Source organism: Apis laboriosa, unplaced genomic scaffold (genome assembly GCF_014066325.1).
Source record: "Apis laboriosa isolate Shangri-la unplaced genomic scaffold, ASM1406632v1 scaffold34_cov151, whole genome shotgun sequence".
Classification (NCBI taxonomy): Eukaryota; Metazoa; Arthropoda; class Insecta; order Hymenoptera; family Apidae; genus Apis; species Apis laboriosa.
In genome coordinates this window covers 5566661-5594252 of record NW_025222928.1, presented here as the reverse complement: position 1 = coordinate 5594252, position 27592 = coordinate 5566661, and the positions used below count along the sequence as shown (strand labels likewise).

The 27592-nt window shown below is 27.3% G+C and overlaps 7 protein-coding genes across 12 annotated transcripts in view; 4 read left to right on the top strand and 3 right to left on the bottom strand.

The window, feature by feature from the left end:
- Positions 1 to 8211, bottom strand: part of LOC122714732 (5'-3' exoribonuclease 2 homolog) — a 28685-nt gene extending 20474 nt beyond the window's left edge. For 2 of the 3 annotated variants that reach the window (XR_006346701.1, XM_043936358.1), the window contains exons 1-15: positions 8044 to 8211; positions 7843 to 7970; positions 7658 to 7769; positions 7407 to 7580; positions 7173 to 7335; positions 6623 to 7083; positions 6179 to 6385; positions 5981 to 6115; positions 5739 to 5896; positions 5495 to 5663; positions 5324 to 5413; positions 5070 to 5226; positions 4753 to 4984; positions 4464 to 4670; positions 4280 to 4359 (exon numbers count right to left, since the gene is read on the bottom strand). Coding sequence is in view for 2 of the 3 variants with exons in the window: in XM_043936358.1 (XP_043792293.1) it covers positions 4280 to 4359; positions 4464 to 4670; positions 4753 to 4984; positions 5070 to 5226; positions 5324 to 5413; positions 5495 to 5663; positions 5739 to 5896; positions 5981 to 6115; positions 6179 to 6385; positions 6623 to 7083; positions 7173 to 7335; positions 7407 to 7580; positions 7658 to 7769; positions 7843 to 7970; positions 8044 to 8118 (2548 nt within the window). In the remaining variant the exon portion in view is untranslated. The remainder of the gene's footprint in view (positions 1 to 4279; positions 4360 to 4463; positions 4671 to 4752; positions 4985 to 5069; positions 5227 to 5323; positions 5414 to 5494; positions 5664 to 5738; positions 5897 to 5980; positions 6116 to 6178; positions 6386 to 6622; positions 7084 to 7172; positions 7336 to 7406; positions 7581 to 7657; positions 7770 to 7842; positions 7971 to 8043) is intronic. The other variant, XM_043936359.1, reaches the window with a different exon arrangement.
- A 600-nt stretch (positions 8212 to 8811) lies between these two features.
- On the top strand, positions 8812 to 10845 carry LOC122715266 (luciferin 4-monooxygenase). Its single transcript, XM_043937317.1, has 5 exons — positions 8812 to 8943; positions 9030 to 9823; positions 9898 to 10070; positions 10155 to 10562; positions 10623 to 10845. Exons 1-5 carry the CDS (start codon positions 8827 to 8829, stop codon positions 10742 to 10744), a joined length of 1614 nt encoding a protein of 537 aa, XP_043793252.1. The 5' UTR covers positions 8812 to 8826; the 3' UTR covers positions 10745 to 10845.
- Positions 10846 to 10951: 106 nt separating this feature from the next.
- On the bottom strand, positions 10952 to 13609 carry LOC122715267 (3'(2'),5'-bisphosphate nucleotidase 1). Of its 2 annotated transcripts, none has more exons than XM_043937320.1 (5): positions 13593 to 13609; positions 11869 to 12346; positions 11564 to 11783; positions 11409 to 11493; positions 10952 to 11327 (listed from the first exon to the last, which is right to left on the bottom strand). In XM_043937320.1, the coding sequence occupies exons 2-5, from the start codon at positions 12224 to 12226 to the stop codon at positions 11067 to 11069; spliced, it is 924 nt and encodes a 307-aa protein (XP_043793255.1). In that variant the 5' UTR covers positions 12227 to 12346; positions 13593 to 13609; the 3' UTR covers positions 10952 to 11066. The 2 variants fall into 2 exon arrangements, with proteins under 2 accessions (XP_043793255.1, XP_043793254.1); XM_043937319.1 differs by lacking the exon at positions 13593 to 13609 and adding an exon at positions 12914 to 12992.
- Positions 13569 to 14995, top strand: LOC122715270 (dimethyladenosine transferase 2, mitochondrial). The gene is made up of 4 exons (XM_043937323.1): positions 13569 to 13684; positions 14076 to 14134; positions 14264 to 14559; positions 14656 to 14995. Exons 2-4 carry the CDS (start codon positions 14081 to 14083, stop codon positions 14852 to 14854), a joined length of 549 nt encoding a protein of 182 aa, XP_043793258.1. The 5' UTR covers positions 13569 to 13684; positions 14076 to 14080; the 3' UTR covers positions 14855 to 14995.
- Positions 14996 to 15182: 187 nt separating this feature from the next.
- LOC122715269 lies at positions 15183 to 16058 on the top strand. The gene is made up of 2 exons (XM_043937322.1): positions 15183 to 15439; positions 15513 to 16058. Exons 1-2 carry the CDS (start codon positions 15323 to 15325, stop codon positions 15969 to 15971), a joined length of 576 nt encoding a protein of 191 aa, XP_043793257.1. The 5' UTR covers positions 15183 to 15322; the 3' UTR covers positions 15972 to 16058.
- A 636-nt stretch (positions 16059 to 16694) lies between these two features.
- LOC122715268 (transmembrane protein 179) lies at positions 16695 to 17667 on the bottom strand. Its single transcript, XM_043937321.1, has 2 exons — positions 17439 to 17667; positions 16695 to 17337 (listed from the first exon to the last, which is right to left on the bottom strand). The coding sequence occupies exons 1-2, from the start codon at positions 17546 to 17548 to the stop codon at positions 16782 to 16784; spliced, it is 666 nt and encodes a 221-aa protein (XP_043793256.1). The 5' UTR covers positions 17549 to 17667; the 3' UTR covers positions 16695 to 16781.
- An 846-nt stretch (positions 17668 to 18513) lies between these two features.
- On the top strand, positions 18514 to 27254 carry LOC122715265 (autophagy-related protein 2 homolog B). 3 transcript variants are annotated; one of them, XM_043937315.1, is made up of 19 exons: positions 18514 to 18924; positions 19090 to 19402; positions 19475 to 19788; positions 19857 to 20036; positions 20148 to 20372; positions 20463 to 20935; positions 21002 to 21310; positions 21423 to 21540; positions 21619 to 21719; positions 21812 to 22339; positions 22416 to 22694; positions 22780 to 23296; positions 23373 to 23560; positions 23627 to 24126; positions 24207 to 25527; positions 25673 to 25947; positions 26023 to 26324; positions 26420 to 26678; positions 26929 to 27254. In XM_043937315.1, the coding sequence occupies exons 1-18, from the start codon at positions 18751 to 18753 to the stop codon at positions 26657 to 26659; spliced, it is 6357 nt and encodes a 2118-aa protein (XP_043793250.1). In that variant the 5' UTR covers positions 18514 to 18750; the 3' UTR covers positions 26660 to 26678; positions 26929 to 27254. The 3 variants fall into 3 exon arrangements, with proteins under 3 accessions (XP_043793250.1, XP_043793251.1, XP_043793249.1); XM_043937316.1 differs by having other exon boundaries at positions 24207 to 24684; positions 24766 to 25527; positions 26420 to 27249; XM_043937314.1 differs by having other exon boundaries at positions 26420 to 27252.
- The last annotated feature ends 338 nt before the right edge of the window (positions 27255 to 27592 follow it).

The following is a 27592-nucleotide window of genomic DNA, read 5'->3' as shown; positions in this document are numbered from 1 at the left end:
TCTCTCTCTCTCTCTCTCTCTCTCTCTCTCTCTCAATTTTTCACATCATCTATATATACACTTTCCTCTATCCGTTTCCTCCTGCTCACGTATTCGCTTCTATCGTTAATTCGCGAAAAACGTTGGACAGGAATGTTCGTCATCGTGGTTGGAACAGCTGGCATCGCGGATCTGGACGGTTCTTCTTGGTCTTGCGCTCAGTTTCTGCGCGATTCGAGGCTCCGCCGCCGCTGGGCGCAGTGAGTGTTTGCAGTCCACTCGAAACCAGTCCCGAACGAGCTGGCGCGCGCGCGCGCGACAGAGACGGAGATAGGCGGAGGGACGAGGATGGAATAGAGACAGACGGACAAAGCCGTGGAGTAGACGCTCTGGCATCGAGGCGGGAGGCTAGGAACGAAGCTTAATTTGTCTAACGAGGGGCCTCTGCACCTGTCATCTGGACGAAGATATGGACGAACGGACGTAGACCAACCCTCTCCTCTCCTCCACCTCCTCTTCCTCCTACTCCTTCTTCTTCTAGTTTCATCCCTTAGGAAGCATTTGCTTGCCTGCCTTCCTGCTTGCTTGCTTGCTTGCTTGCTTGCTTTCTTGCTTGCTTCCTGGCTGACTGACTCTCTTTACTTTGACCGCTTACTCGATTCGCTTGCACTATAATGTATGCTTGACCATGATTCATTAGGAAGATCCACGGGATTTAGTCTCATACGAGATGATCTTGGTGGATCGATGGAGGATCAACTTGGTCTTCGTTTCGAGTATCGTAAGAAATGTTGCATCGAAAGAATGTTGTTTAAGATTCGATGACTTTGTGAACGGAATATTTTGTACGACAATAGTCGAAGAGTAATTCTTTATTCGATACAAATTTTTCTTTCTATCTTGATCTTAACTCAATAATAGTTCAAATCGAATATATTAGATTTTTCTTTGTTCGTAGAAGATTTAAATAGACGAAGAAGACTATTAATTTTTCTTTGAAATAGATCAATAATTAAGAATTAGATTAAGAATAGATTAAGATATCTTGATCTTAACTCAATAATAGTTCAAACCTAATCCAACATATTAGATTTTTTTTTTGTTCTTGTAGAAAATTTAAATAAACGAAAAAGACGATTAATTTTTCTTTGAAAGACATCTTGATTTTAATTCAATAATAGTTCAAACCTAATCGAACATATTAGATTTTTCTTTTGTTCGTAGAAGATTTAAATAGACGAAGAAGACTATTAATTTTTCTTTGAAATAGATTGTTAAGACATCTTGATTTTAACTCAATAATAGTTCAAATCTAATTAAACATATTAGATTTTTTTTTTTGTTCTTGTAGAAAATTTAAATAAACGAAGAAGACGATTAATTTTTCTTTGAAATAGATCGTTAAGACATCTTGATTTTAACTCAATAATAGTTCAAACCTAATCGAACATATTAGATTTTTCTTTTGTTGAAGATTTAAATAGACGAAGAATACGATTAATTTTTCTTTGAAAGACATTTTGATCTTAACTCAATAATAGTTCAAACCTAATCGAACATATTAGATTTTTCTTTTGTTCGTAGAAGATTTAAATAGACGAAGAAGACGATTAATTTTTCTTTGAAATAGATTGCTAAGACATCTTGATCTTAATAATAGTTCAAATCTAATCAAACATATTAGATTTTTTTTTGTTTTTGTAGAAAATTTAAATAAACGAAGAAGACGATTAATTTTTCTTTGAAAGATCTTGATCTTAACTCTATAATAGTTCAAACCTAATCGAACATATTAGATTTTTTTTCTTTTGTTCTTGTAGAAGATTTAAATAAACGAAAAAGACGATTAATTTTTCTTTGAAAGACATCTTGATCTTAACTCAATAATAATTCAAACCTAATCGAACATATTAGATTTTTTTTCTTTTGTTCTTGTAGAAGATTTAAATAAACGAAGAAGACTATTAATTTTTCTTTGAAATAGATCGTTAAGACACTTGGTGAAACTATTTGCGAACGATGACGAGAATGCAAGACCGGAGGTGTCGATTCCGTAAAGATGAATTACGATCGTTGGAAGTTGACAGTTCCAGGAGGCGTGATCGGGGGGTGGGTGCACGCGCGACAAGAAATTCTCCGCGCGTGACCGTAAAAACAAAACGTTGTTACACGGTGTGTGATTGATTTACCGAGGGGTGTAAACGCCAGGCACACGCGCGACCTCCTCGTTCCGGACCCTTCGGCCAGGAACTACCGTTTACATTCACTATCCCCACACTGAAGAAGCAACTCTAATTTTCTCGTTAACGCGTTTAATTTTCGTATATCAAGTAGATTTTCAACGCTCAACTCATCAAGTAATTGATCCAATTATTTCTACTGGATAAAATCCATCTCGTTTTATAACACTTTAAAAAAAAAATTTTATCTATATATTATTTTCTCGAAGAAGAAGAAACTCTATTAAAATAAATTCATTAACACTTTTGATAAACTCTCGATAAAATTCTCGATAAAATTTCGACGTTCGAAATTGTCAAACCAAAAAAAAAAAAAAAAAGAAAAAATCTTCCATCCATCCATCCATCCATGAAATCCGTATATAAATACAAACGCAGACGCTTTAGAGCTCCCATTAGATCCCCGGTAGACTCGACGACGAGTCGTTTCCTCGGGCTGGCGTACCGCCACAAGTCCCCGGTAGTGTAACGTCGACAACGGGGAACGATAACGAATCGCTGGCACAAAGCGATAGTCGGCCTGTTCGCCTTTGTAATCTCAGCCAGACAGATCGACACGTAGGGGTGGCGGAGAGGGAGAGGACGGACCCGTGAAAGGCCGGGGGGCAGAGGCTCTCGTTTCGACGACGGTAGCGACAACGGCGATGATGGTTGACGGTGGTGGTGGTGATGGTGATGGTGGTGGTACATCCACTAATTGGATAATTACGGAGTGCACCGCGTTTGTTTTATAATTGGGCGAAAACCGTGGAACCGTTGGTTCCACCTCGACGTGCCAAACAACGAAACGTCCGGAGTCACGCTCTACGTGACGAACTACCCTCGAAGCTAATCCGGGACCGGAACCCCCTCGGCTCGCCGAACCCCTTTGCACGCTCCCGCCTCTGACCCCTGATTTCCAGCTTCGTCCACATCCCTCTTACACCGTTCTCTCCCCTCCTCGCCAACCGCCAAGCAAACGGAATCAATTCTCCACCCTCGTTGTTCCTCGATGTCTCACGCTCGCAGATTTTGAAACGAAAAAAAAAAAAAAAATTTCTTGCATTTGTCATCAAACCATTGGGCTGATGGGCGGATGTTGACGGAGATCGAGGCCTTTAATTGGGACCCTAATCGATTCTCGCAATTTTCGGCAAAACCGTTTCTCGGTGATTTTTAATATGAGTTTAATATGGAGAAGAAAAATCATCGTTCTTTTTTTTTTTTTTTTTNTTTTTTTTTTTTTTTTTTTTTTTTCTTTTCGCTATTGCGTGTACGCGAGGAACGAGGGAAGGAATGGGTCGTAGATTTTTGAGATAGATTTTGTATTAAATTTTTAACCATGACTTTCAGGTATAATTTCTTGGAAAGAAATTATGTCGATTGTAATGTTTGCGAGCAAAAATGAGGATCAATTTTTTGATGAGAAAGTAAGTTGAATAGTGCAATTTTATATCTATATTTTATTTCGTCTTATTTCTTTATTCCTATTTTACTGTATAAATTTTTTTTTTAATAATTTTTTTAATAATTCAAGAAAAAGTATGAAAATATATTTAATTGTAAGTTATAGAAAGTAATTTATTGAATAGAATTGGAATTGAAATGGAATATCGAATGTAATTATATCTTATATAAAAAAATTATAAAAAAATCAATTTAATATTATTTTCACGTTTATAATTATCTTTAAGGAAAAAGATAGATTATTGTTAAGGAAAAATAAACTGGAAATGAGTTAAAATGATAAAAAATATGCGCGAAATATGAAATAAATATACAAGCATAAAAAACGGAGACATCGCCATAATTTCCGATAAGAGGAAAATAATCAATTCCTCATATGCACTTTTCATTCGACAATCGAATTCAATAATTCAATGCTTCTAAAAAACATGATATTTGAAAAATCAATAATTTTGAATTCATCTTAACTTAATTCGTGACAACTGATTTATTTTCTAACATAAACTTATGTTATGTCTATTACTTTTCTTTTTATTTAATTTTTGTTTAAATATCAACTAATATTTTAAGATCGATAAATTAACTTTAAAATATTGAAATATACAGTGACTTACCGTGATGCTGTGAATATAATGTTTGTGGTATTGGTATTGGGTTGTATGATGGTGGCACTCTATTATGGTTCGTATAATGCCTATAAATAAAAAATACATATATTTAATATTACTAAATTGATTAAAAAAAAAAAAAAAAAAAAAAAAAAAAAAATAGCATAAAAATTTTGTCGTTATAACTTACCCAAGTATTCTTTTGCCCGCCTCAGTTAATGAAGCTATTTGTGTCGAAGAAGTGAAACCAATTTGTGGTTTCCAAGTATTTCCAGTGTTACGATTCATTTGATCAAAATCTTGAGGTTTCAAAACTTTTGGTGGTTCTCTAACACCCTTCAATTTTTTCGCAGGGAAAATAAAATTACTACTATATTTTGGATCTCTGAATTTAATACTGTAACAGAAAAAAAATAAATTTATATTTTTATTTTAGAAATAAATAAATTAAAAGAGAATCTAATATATTTTATATATACCAATACACTTTATTATTCCTAATTGGTAATAATCCGTTTATAGGCGAAGGTAAAGTAGCTCCGTCTCCGACACAATCTTCTGTCAATAAAACCGTACCTCGCATACCATCTATACATATTGAAGTTTCTGCATCGGATCGTACATGATTCGTATAAAGTCCCTTCATAAAATTATAACCACTATTACCGAGTCCTATATATAATCGATCGTCTCCTCGAACATTTCGTATTTCTAAAATTATCAATATAAATTTTATACCATAAATATTAAAGAAATTATATATTTACAAAATTGTTGATAATAAAAATTAGCATACTTTCTGCTTCTGTCAAACAATCGTAATATGGCTCTAGTGCCTTGAATAAACGTTTTTCATCCACAAAAGGAAGTAAAGCTACTCCTTGCCAAGCAAATTTTTTACCATTTAAATCAATTTTAAAATCTTCTGGATAAAAATCAATAATTGGTGATTTCTAAATAAAGTTATAAAATTATTAAAATTAAAATATTGATAAATATCATCAAAGTTATTTTTTTATTTTATTTATACACGCGCAAATTTCTACTCACTGGATCACTCATTAATTTTGCCCACGGTGCAGGAACGTGTTTACTACTAGCCGCTGGAAATACACCCATCAATTGTTCTAATGGACGGAACTAAAATGTTCAAAAGAAAAATAATAAATTTCGTTGTAATATAATTTATTAATTATTCGATTTATCTCTTCAAATATTTACTGGTATAGTTCCTTTTTCAAATTCGGTAGAAAGACCACCAATATTGATGAAATCGCTAGCAAATGGAGCATAATGATATGGAAAATACCATTTCCATGAAGCACAACCTTGATAATAATATCGTAAAACCCAACACAAACCACGCACATATTGCAATGCCACATTATTTCTGTAGGTAAATGAATAAAATTTAAAATTCAAATTTTATTGAATATAATATAATTATATCATGAAGTGTTCTCACCTGAATGCCAAATTATCAGGAGAAACATCAAATTTTGATTCATAATAACGATCTTTAAAACCATCTTCCCATAATCTAACTTCATCGTGAGATTGATCATCATCTGAATCATCTTCAAGTACTTCACTTTTTCGTTTTCGTTCATGATCAGTCGAATTCTATAAATAATCGATATATAAATATAATATATAAATATGTATAAAAAATATACACAAAAATAAAAATAGAAATATAGATCATACTTCAGGACGTATCATACTTTCTAACATCTCCTTAGCATTTCCTTTTTCACTTGTATGATAATTTTGACCATGAATACGCATTTGGTAAGCTTCATAACGTGCATTTTGTACCGGTTTAATATGTTCACCAATACGCTGTAACAAAGATGTAATATCATTAAAATTGAAAATCGTTTATAAATATTAAGAAAAACGTACCGTCGGTGCAAATTGTCCCGTAGGAATCCATTTTGGTTTATTATTACTGATTCCCAATAATCTTCTTTTTTTATCTTTTTCACGTTGTTTATAGGCTAATTCATTCTGTTGTCTTTTCTTGAAAATTTCATCTTCAACATCGCCTAATTCAGACATTATAAGTTGAACTCTGTCTAAATTAACATCTCCACTATCTGTTAAAAATCCCTATAATTAATAATAAAAATTATTATTATTAAATATTTCTCATTTCTTTGTTTAATGTATATATATATATATTATAACTGATTTTTATTAGATTTTAGAATTTTTATTCATTTATTATATTATTGATTTCATATTTTAAAAATAAAAATTTTCAAAAACAAAAAAATAATCATAAAATTTTACATAATTATATAAAACATTATTTCTTTATTTTTATCTTTAATATACATTACGTACTCCTGTTTTATATACTGTTTTTTTATATAAATTAACAAGTCTATCTATTGCCCCTTCTCTAATTTCCAAAGATGGAAGGTGAGGAAGAAAATCGTTTCCTACGAAGAAACACATGAACACCCAATCATCGATAACTCGCTCGAAATCGTATTTAAATGGTAGATTAGGCATTTGCAATTCTCTTTCTAAATATTCTCTGAGTACATTTAATCGCACAAATATATACTGGCATTCAGATCCAAAAGTATTCGCTTCTTCCCTCTGATTAGGCTCTGCACCCGTACATTCCTGCATTTCATGTCCTAATTGACCACATATATCACATGGTTTTGGTTTATTTGGCTTAAACTCTTCACGAATAATAGTAAAATTAGGTTCATGAGTTGCAAGACCCAACATAATTAAATCAGCATCAGCTCCACATAAAACGTGTTGTGTATTAGGATCATGATCAGGTTGTGCTTTTATATATAAATAAAAAAATTTTAAATTTAATTTTTCACATGATATAATAATACCTTAAATATGTAATTGTTTACTTCTTGTTTACCTCTTTGTCTACGTATAAAATCCATTATTTTATGTTCTCCTTCTCCTGGCACATTTGCATCACTCAAAATTACTTTTATATTTCTCCATCCAGGATCATTGTTTAAACGGTCATGTATATAATAATGCAAACATTTTGATAATCTTGCCATAAATGGTGTACCCTAAAATTGAATTAATTATATACAAAATTGTTTTTTGTATATAAAATTTAGTAATGAAATTTTATATAAACCGGTGTAATGCAATTGCTATCAAAATGCTCTTCTTTTGGTTTTTCAGGAGGTAAAGATGCTCCTTTAAGAGATAATTCAGAACGTATTCTTTTTATTTCGTTAATTTTTTCACTTGCTTCTTTTGATGCTCTAAATCGTCTTGATCTTTGTTGATTCATTTTTGCTCTAGGTGCCTGAGAATATAACACATATATAATTACTTTTATAATCAGTAATAAAATTAGATTCTAATAATCAGATAAACACTTACAACTCCATCAATTGCCATGTAAAGTAATTTTCTTGGTCTTACAATGCGAAATAAACGGTCAATGCATTCAAAAATAGCTTCCATCATTTCATCCTCATTTTGTGGTGCAGGTCTTAAAAAATATTTATTATTACATAGTAATTTAATTATCTTATAACTTAATAATTATTTCTTCAAATATTTACCTATCTTCAGGATGAGTACAAGGATGTATAATGCCATTCATATCAAGGTATAAGTTATCAAATTCTATTCCATTTGGATTTGGTTCTGCCGAATTCACTGGTACTCGTATACCATTCGTAGTTATCGGCTATAAAATCATATTATTTCATATAGATATTATAAGAAAAATATTCTTCGTCCACATAAATAATCTAACCTACCTTCTGCTCGATACATTCTACTATTACAGAAGGGTATTTTCGACTCAACCATCTAAAAAATGCTGGTACACCCATTTTCTATTATTAATTCGTATTTCTCTAAACGACTTATTTTTTTTTTTTAATCGTTTTCAAAAATTTGTTGATAAATGAAACGAGTACAACTGTTTTAATCGTACACTCATATTTAACCTATAACATAGATTTATAGATTAAACTTAGTACACAATCTCAACTTGTGTGCTGCCATCTTTAGTAATTTTATAGCCATAATAGATAATTACTTTATTTAAATTGTAAATAATAATAAAGCTAGATGCATAGAAAGTTGGTTTCGTATAACATTTTAATTAATTAAATTTATTGATTGTATTTATAAGTATAAATTTTGATAAAAAAATATAAAATGATTAATATAAAAATTAAATAATTATTTTACTTTACCACTCCCCATATTTTGTCAGTTACTCATGATAAGTGCGAAAAAAAGCGAATATAGTTATAGGTAAATGTATTTAATAAAATAGTATTGAATATTATAATTTTTTTTTTTTTTTGTATTTTCTATTAAAAATACATTTAATTTAAATAAATGTAATTATATTATTTTAAAAAATATTCAATTCAATTTAATTGTAATTTTATTTCTATAACTAGGTAAGTAAATTTTAATTGTTTTTTAGTATAGTTGTTCAAATAAGATTACTTGCTTATTAAATATAATTTTTTAAATAAAAAATAATTTTTCAGTAGTTATAAAATATAAAAAAAATAATATTCAATATGAAAGAAGAAAATATTTTATATGGGCCATCATTATCTGATGTGAAATTTAAAAATATATCATTAGGACAATTGATTTTAAATCAATTAAATATTCGTGATTCTTGGATAGCACAAGTAATAATCTTTTTTCTTTTTATTAAAATTTATATAGAAATAATGTATCTACTTTATATTAGTTAAAATAACTTTAATTTTTTCAGATAGATGCTTATACAGGAAAAACACAAACATTTAAAGAAATCTTAGAAATTAGTCGAAAATTAGCAATTGCTCTTAGTAAAGAAGGATTAAGAAAAGATGATCGAATAGCTATATGTAGTGAAAACAATCTAGAATTTTGTTTAATAGTATGTGCTGCATTTTATTTAGGTGTTACTGTTTGCCCATTGAATCCACTTTATACAGAAAGAGAATTAAAACATGCATTAAATATATCTAAACCAAAATACATTTTTATATCGATATTTGGAGCAAAAAATATATATAAAATTATACCTCAATTATTCTGGTTGCCAAAACTTATAATATTAACGGAATCTACAAATAATAAATTACCAAGTATTAATAGTCTAACATCAAACATAATCATTGATAATAACTTTCATGCCTGTTCAGTAAATGTTAATGATCATGTGGCAGTTATTTCATGTTCCAGTGGCACTACAGGATTGCCAAAAGGAGTGATGTTAACGGATAAAAATTTTTTGTCTGTAATAAAAAATCTTGCAGCTGTATCGCCTAATATTTTAAATACCAATACAACAAGTTTAGCCTTATTGCCCTTTTTCCATGTGTATTCCTTTTCTGTAATGTTAGTAGGACTTATTTTTGGAAATAAAAGTATTATTCTCCCACGTTTTGAAGAAAAAATGTTCTTACATGCCATAGAAAAATACAAAATTGAGCATATAACTGTTGTACCACCACTCATGGTATTTTTAGCAAAACATCCAATTGTAGATAAATACAATTTATCTAGCATTAAAGAGATTTGGTAAATTAAAAAAAAAAAATTTTATTAGAAAAAGATTTTTAATTTTATCAAAAATCATTCATATCTTTTATTAGGTGTGGTGCAGCACCTCTATCTGAGGAAATTGCAAAAATGGTTGCAAAAAGATTAAATGTACCAATAATAAAGCAAGGATATGGATTAACAGAAACTACATTGGCTGTTATGAACTCACCTGATAATAATACAGAATATAAAAGTGTAGGAACGTTAGTTCCAGGAATAGCAGGTAAGTTACTAAAAATTTGTTTTATAAATTTTATCTTAATGAACATTAATCATTTATCTTTATGAACCTTTTTCTTATATTTAGCAAAAGTAATACCAATCAATGGAGATAAATCAAATAAACCTCTAGGACCACATAATATTGGTGAATTATGCTTCAAAGGAGATTTAATAATGAAAGGATATTGTGATAATGAACAGGCTACAGCAATAACAATTGATAAAGATGGCTGGTTACATTCAGGAGATATAGGATATTATGATGAACAGGGTTATTTCTATATAGTAGATCGTTTGAAAGAACTCATTAAATACAAGGGATTTCAAGTTCCACCTGCTGAATTAGAAGCAATATTATTAACATGTCCTGAAATTAAAGATGCAGCAGTTATTGGATTACCACATGAAGAAGCAGGAGAACTACCGACTGCTTTTATTGTTAAACAAAAAGGATCTAATATAACGGCGGAAGATATTATTAAATTCGTAAATGGTAAATTATTAATCATTTAATTAATAATTCTTTATGTTTAATTAATGAAATATATTACAGAACGAGTATCGAGTCATAAACGACTTCGAGGTGGCATAAAATTCATTGAAAATGTTCCAAGAACTGCGTCAGGAAAAATTTTGCGTCGAGTATTACGTGATACGCTCAAATCAAAATTATAAAATATCAGCAAAAAAACATGAAATATTATCAATTTAAACATATTCTTTGTTTATATTTATATTCGTTTTAAAGAGGCTCAAAAGATGTTATAAGTATAAATAATTACTAAAATAATTCAAAAATTTCTATCAGAACATATTTCTTATAAACAATGATCGAGTTTTTACTAATATTTTATAATTTTTTTAGTTTATTTCATAAAAAGTTTGAAATATAAAAAAAAAATTACATGTTTTCTATTCTAGTCATATTAATAGAATATTTTGATATCTGATCTCCTATTTAAATATATATTAAATATTTTCTGTAAAATTATATACATTATTGTTCTAATTTTTGCTTTAGTTCGTATGGTATATTATTCAAATACCATTGGTGATTTTGACCAGGTGCAGTAGCTAATACACCTCTTTCATTAGAATATGTTGTTTCTGCATTATAAGAATAGAACTCTCCATAAATATCAGTTAATGTACCACCAATAGCATGAAGAATAGCTTCAGGGGCACAAGTATCCCATCTTTTACAACCATTACTAGCAAATACATAAGCATGAGCTTTCCCTTCCATTAAAAGTATTACCTATTGAAAAAAAATAAAAATACTAAAATTATTTAGAAAATAATAATTCATTCATGCAAAATTTTATATTATTCTAATTACTTTATATCCAGCACCACCAACATGTAAAACTTCATCAGGAGATAAAGCATTTATAGCTGCTTGAACATTACTGTTTGAATGTGAACTGAAAAAATATGTTTATAATTTTCTCTTTAAAATTTAATTAACTTAATTATTTTAAAATAAAATTATACCTTGTGGTTGTAACTATTATTTTTCCATGTGGTGGAGCAATTGGTGCAAACCCACCAAATCCTACACCATTAATACCCCAAAGAGTACGTCCTAGTATTTCATTCTCATTATTTTTGTAATATGGTTGATGAATTACACCTCCAATTGCTCTATGTCCAATTGCCACTCCTACTAATACTGTAACATGTTCTACAAGGCCTTGTGCATATTCTGATGTTCCTAAAAATATTAACTTGAGTTAATATATTTTACAAATAAAATATATTTACATAATATAATTGAAATAAATAATATATACAAATACCATCTAATGGATCTACCCAAATACACACATCTTTAGGATCTATATTTTCCAAATGGGTTGGTAATTTTAATTGTAACATTTCTTGATCTGCATCAGTTACAATCCAATCATATGGTATATCACAGTTTGATGGTTCCTCTTCACCAATAATAGTAATATTTGGAAACTGTTGACTTAATGAAGCAATAATACACCTTTGAGCACAACGATCAGCTTCAGTTTGTAAATCATTTTTGCCCTTTTCTATTATATTTAAACTTCCATGAGTCATAACATCTCTTATGATTTTACCTGCTCTTACAGTAGCAGATACAGAAGTGGCCATTATTCGAGATAATAAACAAGCACTTTGGGCCATTTTATAATTTATTCCTGTGATATTAAATATTTACACTATTTTTCTTAACAAGAGTCACTAAATCTTTCACTTACAATTCTTCAAATATATTTCACACATGATTATTCTAGATCATAGGCACTATGAAAAAATTATAACAAAAAGCTTAGAAAGTAATATTTATTTTCAAGGTTATATTAAGTAATACAAGAAAATAAAATATCATAAACTTCTTTCTAAAGCTACATATTAACTTTTTAATATTTTAGTAAGTTAAATAATAATAATTTCTTTATATTTATATTTGTTAAATATTGAAAGCAATGTAAATGAAATTTCTAATAATAAATATATGAAATGAAGTGCATTCAATATTTTTTTAAATTATATCTCTAGATAGTAATTACTATAATATTTCAAGAAATCATAATTTTTATAAATTTCTATAATAAATATATAAAAAAAATTAAATAAAAATGTTGAAAATATTTAACTTTATTTCGAATAAAAATATAAATTTTGATTTAAAAATTACATTATAAAATGTAAAATTAGCTTAATTAGTTTTTCTGTTATATATAGGATCAAAAAATTAATATTAATAATATTTAATATTGATTAATATAATATCATTATTTTTAAATTATAAAATAAAAAATAAAAATAAAAATTAAATTTATAATTATATGTAAAATTAATAATAATTACTTAATAATTCGTAATATCAATTAAAAAATTAATGAACAATTATAACGAATTGCATCACTATTCACATAATAATTCAAACATTTAACTAAATACTATATATCAATATATATAATAAATTAAAATTATATAAAGAATCATTTTTATACTTTAGTATTATAGATTTGATTATTTTGTATCATTGTTTTAAAATCACATACATTATGTATATAAATTTTAATTATAATAAAAAATAAAAAATAATGATTGCTTTATATATATATAAATATATAATATATATATATAAATATTTATATATATATGCTATATGTATATTTTTTCTCAAATAATAATATAATAACATAATTTGAAATACCTACTAAAGTGAATTTCAAACTTTATTATCGAATTTTATATCAAATTGTGAAGCTTATAAGAATAACCTTAAAAATATTTTAAAATATAACATTTATTATAAAACAAGATAATAAATAGAATATTAATGACAAATTAATAATATTATCAATTATCTTTATGTTACGAATTACTAAGTTATATAATAATGTTATTTTTTATTTTACAAAAAAATATATTTCGTATTCAAGTTTGCAATTATCATATTGTGGTACAAAATCATCAGATAATACAAATTATTTAAATATTATAAAAAATAATCAAATTTCACTATCTTCTGAATATTTACAAAATATTAATCTTGTATTTAGATGGAAAACTATACAACGTTATTTAAACTTATCTTCAAATAATAATGATCCATTTTTAATAAATGACAAAGTAAGCAATAACTTCGCTACATTAATTAAAGATGATTTATTGTTAAATATGTCTTATGTTGTTGAATTAAATCCAGGATTTGGTTTATTAACAAAAGATTTATTAGAAGCTGGTATAAAATGCATACATTTATATGAAAATCGTAACATATTTTATTTTAAATTACTTGATTTACAAAAAATCTTTCCTAATCAAATTACTATAAGTAAAACAAATTTTCTTAAACTATCCAAGTTGTTATATGTACCTAATAAATTAAAAGAATTTAATAAATTATTTAATAATGTATCCAAAAAAAAATGGGAAGAAGAAAGTTATATGCAAATAATTGGAATATTAATTAATTCTCAGTTTATAAGACATATAATATTAAGTATAATATTTCAAACAGGCATTATGATAAATGGAAGAGTAATTTTTTATTTTGCATTACCACCATCTATATGGCATGTTAGTATTCATTTTATATATTCAATATATACAATATTTAATATTTTTTTACTTAATTATAAGTCAAATAACTATAATAATAATTATTATTGAAACATTACATTAATTATCAATATACTGTATTTTTAGAAGTTAATATATCGGAATAAAGGAAGTTTAGTTACTTATATCATGTTTAATACATTATTTAATTATAAAATATTTGGGACATTAGATAATAAAGGATTTTTATCATATCAAAGAAAAAAAAAATTAAAGAAAAACTATAAAAATAAAGAAATTGATGATTTTTTTTATGTTGTTAAATTAGAACCAAAACCTGATATTTTTACATTATTTGGTGAAAAAGAACATATAATCAATTTTTGGCATTTTGTTCGACATAATTTTTATAAACCTTCATCAAGAATAATACCAACTTTGGAGTGAGTATAAATGTATTAGAATTAATATTTGCTCAAAATTTCTATTAAAATATATTATATAATATATAAATATTTTTTCTATTAAAATTTTTTCAGGAAAATAATTCCTGGATGTGGCATAAGATTAATAAAAGAAAAAAATTATAATATATTCACTGAATTTTGCCAGTTAAATGTAAATGAAGTTTTTAATCTTTATATGGATTTTAAATCTTGGCCAGAATTTAAACAAAGTTCATTTTTATCAAGTGTTAATGATATAAAAATAAGTTTTGATCCATTTGCAAATGATTAAATATTAAATATTTTTGAATTATAAAATAATATTATATTTATTATTAATATTCATATTTATAAAATAAATAAAAAATAATGTATTAACTTTGTATTAATTTTGTTTATTAATAATTTTTTTTAAAGATATGCATTTATATAACTGTATGGAAAGATAATGTATGGAAATATAATTTTAAAAAACAGTGCTTAATGTTGATTGGTTAATTTTTATTTTTTTAATTATGTTTTATAAATCGGGGTCATCAGATTACTCAAAGAAAGATAGTCTCATCAATATCTTTAATTATTATTTTCAATAATACTCAAACAAAGAATAAATACTAAAAAGAAGAGTTTACAATAATATAACTTTATATTATTTCTTAATAAAAATTTTAATAACCTATTATTTATTATTAACATAATTAAATATTTCTTTCAATTTTTAAAAAATTTACAAAAAGTTTTATAGTGTCATATATACAAAATGAAGTGGTTAATTTTTAGTACTACATTAATAATTTGGAATTATATAATATCTTGTCAGGATATTGTTTTTCCAAGTGATGAAGAAACATATCACATAAACGACAATAATGAGACAGTAAAAAAATTAATTTAATATCGCAAAAATAATTTTAAAAAATTTTTTGAAAAAAAAAATTTTTTTTATTTAGATAGCAGAACATAATCCAATATTTATACCAGATTCATGTCCTAAAAATATGCTTCTTTATCCTGGACCTGGAAATATAAGTACATGGATATGTGATTGTAAACCTGGATTTCTATATTTTCCATTGAATAATAGTTGTCATGAAGCATATAGACAAGGACCATGTGCACCACAGCATTATGTTATGCTTCCTAAAAATGAAGTTATACCAAAATGTATAAAAAATCCTTGTCTGCAGGATGGTATAGTACAATATAATAACACATGTTATTCTTTAAGAACTATAGGTGGATCCTGTGCTCCTAATAAAGAAATAGCAGTAAATATAATTACATTTGAATTAGAATGTATATCAGAAATTAAGCTATATACAATAATCGAAGCATCTGAACAATGTCCTATTGGAAGTCGTAGAAATATACTTGGAATATGCAAAGAAATAAAAAATATTATTACGTAATAAATTTTTATTTTTTATATAAAAAGATATTTATTCATTTGAGTTTTTTTATATAATAAATTTCGATATACTCTTATATAATATAATAATATATTGATATATTAATAATGATATATTATAATAATATATTAACATATTTACAAAATATAGTTATTATTATATTTATTTTTGCTTATAACATAAAATTCTTATTTTGCATATTCATAGGATGTAATTTCAAATATCTATACTCACAAAACTATCAATTTCCATCATTATATTTTTTTTTTAATATATTTTTTTATAAATGTATTTTTATAATATATTTTTTTATAAATGTATTTTTATAATATATTTTTTTATAAATGTAATAACTATTGTAATTTATATTGTTCTGACATATTATATACAATTAGATAAAAATATTATACAATAATACAATAAAATATTATATTAAATATATATCATTAATATTATTTAAATTAAATATATTAATTTTAAATTAAAGATACTGAATCTAAATTCTAATACTAGTTATAAAAACTATAAATTGTAGTTTTATACAGTCTTGATATGTATAAAGATAAAAATATATATAATAAATTATTTCTTTTAATCACAAATCATATTCAATTCTACATTATAATTTCTTAAGTTTGATAAATATAGTTTTTCAATTTTTTTTAATAGATTAGTAATCATATTAAGTCATATATAATTATATTAATTATAAAGTGTGCGTTTAAAACTAATTTCATTGAATATAAATATTTTTCTAAAAAGTAAGAATAATATAATGTTAAAGTTTAAATATGTTACACAATCATATTTTTAAGTTGATTCTTGTATTTCATTATTTCTAGCTGCCTCTATTAATCTTTGTCTTTCTCTGTACATTGAAACTTTCATATTTTCTAATTGATGATATCGCAATAATTTTAATACTGCAAATACTGATAGACCAACCCAAATAGATAAACTGGTCCAAGTACCAAATTGAACTGCACCCAATTCAATATGAAAACCAGATGTATCTATACCATCAGCTTTATCAATATCATTCCCAGCTGCTAATTCACAAGATGGAAATCTTTTAGTCATACATTGACACCAAGTCATAAATCCAAGTGTAATAATAATTGCAGCAATTAAAGTTATTGTTGTGAGAAATATTGAACTAACAACATCTATGAATGCAGATAAAAAGGAACTGTCTTCTCCACGATACATAAGTAAAGAAAGTCGATAAATTTGTATTGCTGATGTTAATAACAATATTAAACCAACAAATATTGTATAATTACAATAAGCTTGTGAAGCCCAATTTACTATAAATTGACCATCTGATTCTTGCCAAGTTCCTGTTGAAAATAATAGACAATGTCCTCTGTAAACAAATATTAAATAGATATATTTTTTTACATAAATTTTAATACTACTTTTTATGTGCCTTAAAATATTTATTTATTTATTTAAAATAACAATTACCTAAATTCGTCTTCATGTAAACTCATTGGTATGATAATACAAAGTGACAAAACAAGAGCTACGACATATCCAGATATTTGACTAAGAAGTAAAATATTGGTTAGTGCCATCTTTTAAATAATAATAAAAAAATTGATTTCGCAGTATATTATAGAAAAAACAATTCTTAATAAATTTCTCATATATTAAATATGATTTTATTAAATAATTTTAAACACAGATCGCTTAATTACTATATAATTAAACTTCTTAAAAAAATTATATATATATTATAGAAACTACAATGAATATAGATACATACAGGCTACTAAACTTTCCATTTAACATTGATTATTTTTAAACAATTTTATTTGAGCGATTAAATTATATTTTACAAATATAAAAAATTTTGTATAAAAATATTCATTCATGAAATATCATTAATATACATGAAAAATTTAGTAAATAATTTAAATTATTAAAAATAAAAAAAAAATAAAAATCTAAATAAATATTTAGTGCTTTTACATATTTAAAAAATTATTCGTATATATATTTTAAAAAAAAGTAATAAGAAAATTTTTATTTTTTTAATAAAAAACCATTTTTATAAAAATCTTTTTTTACATAAATATGCTATACAAATTTTTATAGCATATTTTTAAAAATTAATAATAATATTTTAATAAAAATAATTTGCATTTTATGTATTAATAATAATAAAGGATAAAATTAATTTTCTTTAAACATCTTTTAATGAATAATATTTAAAAAATCAAATATAACTTAATTTTATTTATCGAATTTTAATGCATTATTTTATTCATTACTAAAGAATAAAAAATAAAACTGATTATAATAAATAAATAAAAACTAGATATACTTTAGCTTAATAAAATTTTTATATCATATAAGATAGAAATATAGAATGAATTTCAATCGCTACAGGAAAAGTGAAAGATTATTGGAAAACACAAATATCAGTGCATCTCTTTTCATAATCATAGTCAGCTGATTTCAGTCAATGAGACACCAGTGTTTCATTTCAGTGTTTGTCCGATAGTCAGAATTCTATGTGTGTACGCATGTGTATATGTATGTGCGTGTAGTGTATCCAAAGGAAAATATTACGCAGCTAGAACCCCGTTACATCCGAATCACCGTATTGTGTTAAGGATCATTGCACCAAAGTAGACACGTGTTAGAAAAATGGAATTCACGTGTTTTTCTTACATTGTGCCCGAATAACAGGCCTAATACAAAACGTATGAAGAAAATTATTTTTAAAAATCCCATGTCTTTTATAGATTAGATTGTCAAACGTGGGTATAAAATGTCTTGGTTGGGATGTATTCCTTGGTCTCAAGGAATAAAAAAACGAGCTTGCAGATATCTTTTACAAAGATATCTGGGTCAATTCTTGGAAGAAAAATTAACATTAGATCAACTCACTGTAGATCTGTACAATGGAACTGGTCGTGTAACCAATGTCAGCCTTGATGTACAGGTATTATCACTTTCTTTGTTTTAAATTTCTTTGTTAGTCTTTAGTAAGAAAAAATAAACATACTGTTTTGAATTATCTAAAATAATTTTTTTATGCATAATAATTTAAAAAAATAGAAAAAATGAAATTTAAATGAAATTTAAAATGAATTTTTTATCATAATAGGCTCTTAATGAATTAGGAGAGCAACAACATCTTCCATTAGAATTTGTTGATGGTTTTGTATCAGAAATGTCTGTTAGTATACCATGGTCAGCTTTGCTCAGTGAAGCTAGTTATGTGGAAGTAACAAGTTTGAGATTAACAGTTCAACCTAGACAAAGAGTTAAAAATGGAACTTCAATGTTTGAGTCTATGTGGAGTTCTATGACATCTAGTATGCAACTTGCACAAGAATGTTTACAAGAAGATGCTAAATATGCTGGAAATTCACAACCATTAGAAGGAGTAGAATTGTTTGCACAAACAATAGATTCAAGTAAAAATTTGTTAAAAATGCATTATATGTATATAAGTAAAAATTATATATATATGTATTTGTCTTTTTTAGTTTTATGTAGAGTGAAAGTGAGATTTATAGATACTGTTATACGTTTGGAACATGTGCCACTGGATTCTTCGACAGGAGTTGCAATAGAAGTGTGTATAAAAAATCTTGAATATTCAGATGAAGCTGGATTAGATCCAAGCAGTACTTCATTAGATCCTAGTCAATCAACAAAAGGATATGTTGTGTCAGCATTCACAACAAAACGATTTTATTTAGAAGGAGTGACTTTCCATACAGATGAATTCCCATCTCGAGCAAGAACTTTTTCTAGAAGCATTATAACATCTAGCAGGGGTTCTACACCAGAGTCTAAAGTAACTTTTATTAAAAGTTAGTAAAAATATATAAATTAAGAATTTTGTTTGAAATATTTTTTTTATAGAATTCAGATTGTCATTTCTCTTCTGTGCAAGTATCTAGTACTCAAAATATACAAACTTCTCCAGAAGGAAATATTATTAATAATTTAAGTGAATCAAATCCTATAATGTTTGCTAAGTTAGCAGGTAGACAAGAAATAAGATTGAAATTAAAACAAGGAGAAGGTGTGTCAGGGCCAAAGGTAAAATTAATTAAAAATAAATAACATCCTTATATAATATCAAAAAAAAAAATGATAGTGTAAATTATAACATATATTTGGCTTAAAATAAAAATGATTTAATTATTTCAGGTAGAATTAGAAATAACCTTAGGATCATTCACTTCATTTTTAAGTCCACGGCAAGTACATGTATTATTGGAATTAGGACATGGATTGGCATCTCCTGATTCAGAAGATGTTAGTAATGTTGCTCCAAAAACTTGTACTGAAAAGCCTATGGCTGGTAGCGATTTTAATCGTGTAGAACGAGAACTTATTCATCAAATACATCCATCTCAAGGATTACGTTCTATGGTATATATATATATATATATATATATACATTTTCATAAAGTTTACAAAATTTCAATAAAATATAATAAATTAAATCAAAGTTTCTAATAGGATCTAAGGCATACACAAGGTTGGTCAACAGCATCTTTAGATGAGTCTGATAACAAAGATGAATTTTTACCAATGCGATTACCAGGTTCTACTTCAATGAGTGATTCAATTACAAGCAATAATATTAGTATGGATGGGAGTATATTATCTAGTAGTATTAGTTTAAAAAATTCTGCAACGAATTTACCAAAGCAACAAAAACACAGACATAGTGTAGATAATAGCCCATCTGCAGAAACATCTCATTTTCATGTGAGAGTATCTTCTATAGCTATAATTCTATTACACGAAGACATATTGACCACATGTGTAGAAGAAGGTGGTTTAACATCTTCTAGTATATATCAAATGAAAAATTCGGCAGACGAATTTTTCAAACAATTAGGAATGTTTGCAGTTGGAGGATATGGGAATAAAGATTTCGATAAAGCATCAAAAATACTCTTGGATGCTTGTCATTTAAGTCATATTAGGTATTTATAATTGCTATATATATAATATTAAAGAATAATTAATTTTTAAATTCTTATTTATTATAGATTACTCGCTGCGCCATTAGTAATTGAAGGAAGAGAAAAAAATGTTTGTTTATTATCTGTTGTATCAGGAACACTCACTTTAGCTAGCTTAGAAATTGTTGAATGTTTAGTTGACTCAAATAATTCTGAAACAAATGGTACTCCATCATCAGAATTTGTAGAATTGCTTACTTTTCCAAAAGAAAATTCAACAAATTTTGGTTTCACTAATAAAACGGATTTTAAAATGAAATTTAAATATGTAGAAGATATTCAAAATACAGGATATGCACAATTAGTAAAATGTGCAAATCCAAAGACAAAAATTGAGTAAGTATGTGTATGTATATATATATATATATATATGTATATATATATATATAAAATATAATTGATGTGACATTTCTTTTATCTCACATTTTTTTTTTTTTTTTTTTTTTAGTATTGAATTGGAACCTTGCAAAAGTGAAGTGGATATAACTATTGTAGATAGAATATGTGCTCTTCTTAATCCGCAACCTATTTGCGTTTGTAATCCTGTATCTAATAATAAAAATACTGTAAGTTATCAATTTTTATTATATAATTGTATCAAAGTGTGTATAATTTTCATTATTTTCTTACTATCTCATTTTTAGAATCAACAAACTTTATTTTATCAAGCCATAGAAAGTCCTACCTTGTCAGATTTTGCTGCTGTTATAAACATATCCTCATCACAATGTACAATAAAATTAAGGTAATTTACACAATATACACAATATATATATATATGCACAAAAATAAAAATATTGAATTGAAATATAAAATATTTCAATAATTTAAAAATAGGTTTCCAATACCAGATTTAAGACCGTTACACGATATGAATCGGGCACCGTGGTGGAAGAGATCTGTGAGAACAGATTATATGATTTTAAAAATGACAGATGCACAAATTCATTTTTGCCCGCATTTAATTTTTTCTAAGAAAATTTTTTCCAAGAATCATCCGCATTCTGTAAAAAAGCATTTTGAAATTCAATTCCGAAAATTACTATTTTCGTATGCAGAAACGGAAACAGATATACCACTAAACATAGGCAAAGTTACAACTCACGAAAAAGATAATGCAACATGTCAACAAGATAATGAAGGATTTGGTTGGGCTAGAATAGTTATTACAATTTATCCACAACGTTTGAACGATCAACTAGAAGATAGTTCTGAAGGAGAGCCTGATTCTAGTTTTGATGAAACTTTAGAAAATGCGCCTAAACATCAGCCGTCTCCATTCAGCTCGAAACGTATTATTCATGAATCTGATACGCCTCATTCCAAACCACATTCACAGGGTGATAAGGATGATTCAGAGCAAAGGTTTAGTTTAAAGTTGAATTAATATTTTTTAACTTCTTGAAAAATAACATTACATCTAATTTCATTATTTTAATAGAGAAGGCGAAGAGTTGATCATACCAGGAAATCGAGAAGAAATGTTAGAATTTATAGATGAAGGCATTCGCAGTTCTAGAATACAAATAGAAATCAATTTTCCATGTGTTTCCGTCCAAATACCATCTAAACATCTGTATGAATTGTTATATAATAGATTCAACACTGATCTTTTTTTATGGAAACCATCAGCGCCAAGACCAAAGTATGGTACACATATGGAAAATCATATAGGTCTTGATTTGGCATCTACTTTGTTACAAGAATCTGTTTATCCTAGGTAAATAATATTAAAAACAGATAATATAATATTTTTTTATTTTATTAAAAAGATTTTTTGTTTTAAGATAATTTTTTGTTTTAAGATTTAGCACATGTAAAAGTCGGGTTCAATATGATTCTGATTCAGACTCAGAGGAGGGTATATTTCATTCTGCAGCTGATAAAAGTTACAGGCAACATCAAAATAAAGTATCAAAGAATGGTCAGAGCAATTTAGCACTATTTTTGAATATAGATCAAGGTCTTCTCTGCATGTATACTCCTGCTCGTGATTCTGTAAAAAACGTTATACCCGGACAACAAGGCGAATTAATAATTAGATTAGATGATGCAACTATATTTTCGGTAACCGCATACAAAGGAAATTCAAATTTGAGTTATGTCTGCGCTATGATAAAAGAAATGTCTTTGGATCATTGTGGATTAATGACGACACCTTCACAACCACCTTCATTGAGACCTATTAATAGTGACATTCCCAAACATTGTCAGCATTCTATATATAAAAGTGATCTAAATGTAATGGGAGCAAACAATAATGATGATATGGTATTACTCGCTATTAGAATACAAGCTGCTCATCAAACGCACCGTATTAAAGTTTGTTTTTTAAAAATTTCAAATAAAAATATTATGCTATCATTTAATTAAATAATTGTAAATTATTTTGAAATAGACTTTCAGAGTGGCAGTGGGCATATCAAATGCTACATTGAGGCATAGAATGTTTAACACTGGTACATCATGGTTTACGCAATTAACAGATTGTTTGGATGTAGCCGATCATCCAGTTGCTGGATATTCTGCGCCAGGAATATTAACGGAATTACATTTACATCTTTGGGATTGTGCAGTTGATTATAGGTTCTTATTTTTTTAAATGTTACTTATGAAACACAATAATATAATAAAAAATTTGTATTATTTCAGACCAATTCATTTACCATTGAGATCGATGGTAACTCTTGGTAATTTTAGTGTTTCCAGTAATATTGCAGCACATACAAATACTTCGACATTACGTTTTATAGCAGAAGATATTGCCTTGTTCATATCTAATAAATTAGGAAAAAATGTAGATTTAAAACGGGATTTTGTATGTGTAATGGATGTAGGATTGTTCGAATTATCATTAAGATTGAACGATAAGATGTGCGGCGGTGCACCTAGAGTTGATTTAAGGGCAAGCAACAATGTATTGCATGTTCGAACATGTTCCGATTCTGGACGTGCTCTTATTCAATTGTTAACATACTTTGCTAATGATGGAGATCTTTCGTCAAGCATAGAAACTACCGGAAACATTACGGTACCAAGTTCTGGCGATGAAGAAAGTCTTCTTGGTGATGAGTGTGTTAATACTTTGAGTAAAAGTCAAGTTGAACGTGTTAATAATTTAATGAAAGAAGCAATGGAAGAAACAGTAAAAGGTAATATTAAATAATATAAGAGATTTAAAATATCCAAATAAATGTCAATTATGAATAATTGATACAATTACATGACACAGGAACGTCTTCAAATATAGACGGCAATACATTAGTAACTGAAAATCAAGTAGAAGTTTTTTTCTTTCCCGACGAATCTCGTCCTGCTTCACAGGCAGTACCTGAAATGTATAAAAATCCTGAGCAGTGTACAAAAACAGAATGTGATACAGAAGCTGAGGATTCAAACGAAGATTTTTGTATATTAGGAGAAGAAGCGGGTACAGGAATTATGCCTAGGCATGGTGTACCAGAAATTCGTTGGCTTTGTCAAGAATCATTAAGGATAATAGATAATCATTTCTCAGTTCCACTTGGCAAAACTGATTTACTTAAAGCACCAAGACATTTTCCTGCTCCAATTTTAAGGTACACTCTTTGTGAAATGACTTTGATCTGGCATATGTATGGAGGAAAAGATTTTGAAGCATCAATAACATCCAAAAAACAAGTCATTATTAATGACAATACAATTCATCCCATCATCGCACCTCAGGATAAGTACGTTTTATTGTATGTAAGTCAAACATTTTATATGAATAATTTATATGAAATTACATTATATATTATTTATGTTTACAGAACCAGATCACCATGGTGGGATGGTGTAACTTTCAATAAATCCAATTCAAATGAAATACATTTTGGAAGTGCACCGAATTCACCACGTGAAAAATGTAAAGAAATAACAGATTGGCAAGTAATGGGAGGTCCTGGTCGTCGCCATGATATCTTAATGGAGCTTCAATTAAATAAAGTGCGCTTTCAACACGAAGTCTATCCAGAAAATACAACAGAAGCAGCAAGACAAATATTATTAGTAAACGAAATAGAAATTAGAGACAGATTAGCATCTTCGCACATTAACAAATTCTTGTATCAATATAGTAGTGAAGCGAGACCAAAACAGTCTCATGCGAATATGTTTGCCATGAAAGCGGTCCATGTTAGACCAGATCCAAGATTAAGTGCTCAAGAATGTTGTTTAAAACTCAGTCTACTGCCGTTACGATTAAATATAGATCAGGATAGCCTATTGTTTTTGATAGAATTCTTCAATGAATTGGGTAATGGTACGAAACACGCTCAAGAGAACTGTAATGTACCTAATAATCCACAATCCTCTCCAGTATCCAAGCAAGGAACACCAACGCATCATCCACCAGTTATGAGTGTGAACGAGTCCACGCCTAATGCATCAATGCCAACGAATACATCGCAGAATGATACCATAGATCCGAATTTATTAATACTCTTGGAAGACGAATTGATGATTAAAGAAAATACTGTGAAAGCGAAATCGACGCATGAAGTACATGAAGATTGTCAACCAATATATTTTAGGTAAATTAATTATTTAAGTATAATATAAATAAACTTATAAATAATATTCAAATAATAAATATAAAGCAAAATATTCTATATATCGTAAATAATATATTCTATTAATATATCGTATATAAAAATTTAATTTATTTAATTTATTTAGGAGTGTGATATTTTCTCCTGAAGTCCTTGTTAGATTAGATTATCATGGAAAACGTGTAGATCTGACTCATGGGCCGTTAGCAGGACTTCTAATGGGTTTAGCGCAATTGAATTGCTCCGAATTAAGACTGAAAAGATTAACACATCGACATGGACTTCTAGGATTTGATAAACTAGTAACATTTTTACTTTCTGAATGGTTACAAGATATAAAGAAAAATCAACTTCCAAGTTTACTTGGTGGCGTAGGTCCTATGCATTCATTGGTTCAATTATGTAAGTTTATATTTTATTAAAATATATTGTTTTGTATATTATATTGTAAATGAAATGATTTGCTTGTTGTTACAGTTCAAGGAATAAGAGATTTATTCTGGTTACCTATTGAACAGTATCAAAAAGATGGTAGAATTATTAGAGGACTACAACGAGGTGCAAATAGTTTTACGACGTCTACTGCTATGGCAGCTTTGGAACTGACTTCTAGATTGATACATGCTATACAAAGTACAGCTGAAACAGCTTATGATATGGTCAGTCCTGGACCTAGTGTAAGGCATAAACACAAAGGACAAAAAGGACGTCGGAAAAGATATAGTCAACCATTGGACATTCGAGAAGGAATGGCTAATGCATATATGCTAGTAAAAGAAGTAAAGTATCGCATATATTTGAAACTATAAAAAATTTTACACATTTTATATTATCAAATTAATTATATATAATTAATTTCGAATGTGTTTTTCAGGGTTTAGGAGAAACAGCTAATCAATTGGTTCGTGTAGCCAGTGAAGAACATGAACAAAAAGGAGTCTCTGGTGCCGTAGGAGGTGTATTACGACAAATACCGCCAACAGTTGTGAAGCCAATTATTTTAGCTACAGAAGCGACTAGTAATGTTTTAGGTGGTATGCAATCACAATTAGTACCCGATGCCCGACGAGAAGCAGCTCAAAAATGGCGCCAAGATTCGACTGACACAAATTGAAGTTATTTCTTAAGTAATGGTATGGTTCGATGTTTCAATCGACTTTTGTATAACACAAATCCATGACGTAATTTATGATGATAATTTAAAAAAGATATACGGAAAAAGTTCTTTCTTCAAGTTAAAAGATTTATAATGAGCGAAAGAATTGATTCAATGATGAACATGAATGTTAAAAAATTTTTTAGATCTAATCGCATAAATTTTTTGAAAAGCTAAAAAAATCACTTTTAAATGATATAATATATTCGTGTAATTATATGTTTCAGTTCCATTGCTCTTGTTACATACGAAAAGATCGATCCAATTTGCTATATTTATAGTTTATAAATAAAATATATATACCATCGTGAACATTGTCTTCACAGCTTGTATGTATTTTTGTTTAAATAACGCGTATGTTTTATACCAATGATATGTATGTGACAACTTTTATTAATAAAATTATGACGCTTATTATTGCATGCCACTTTTTGTATAAAATGCAATTTATTGCTATAATATACATATTCTGAATATTTAAAGATTTAAATACGTTTAAGTTGAATATAAGCTTACCTATTGTCGATACATTGTTCATAACTGAAATGTCCATTGTTTACGGTCCTTTTTACAGATGTCATAATGAGGAATTCTTGTAAATATACGCCCTCTTGAATCACAGAGAAAAATTGTACAAAATGTGCAATAAGTTATATGGATTATATACGATTTTACTAATTTATCATATTATTCAATATAGATAATATGATAAAAAGGTTATGACTGATATGTTCATTATATTCTTACGCAATTTAACAGGTACGGAATATGCTGCCGCCTATCGAGCATTTTAGAAACTATCATATTTAAGAAACACCTTGTTTTCTTAAGTTACCATGACAATAAACAGTTTTCCTAGTAATTTAAATTGTGATATTCTTAGATACAAGT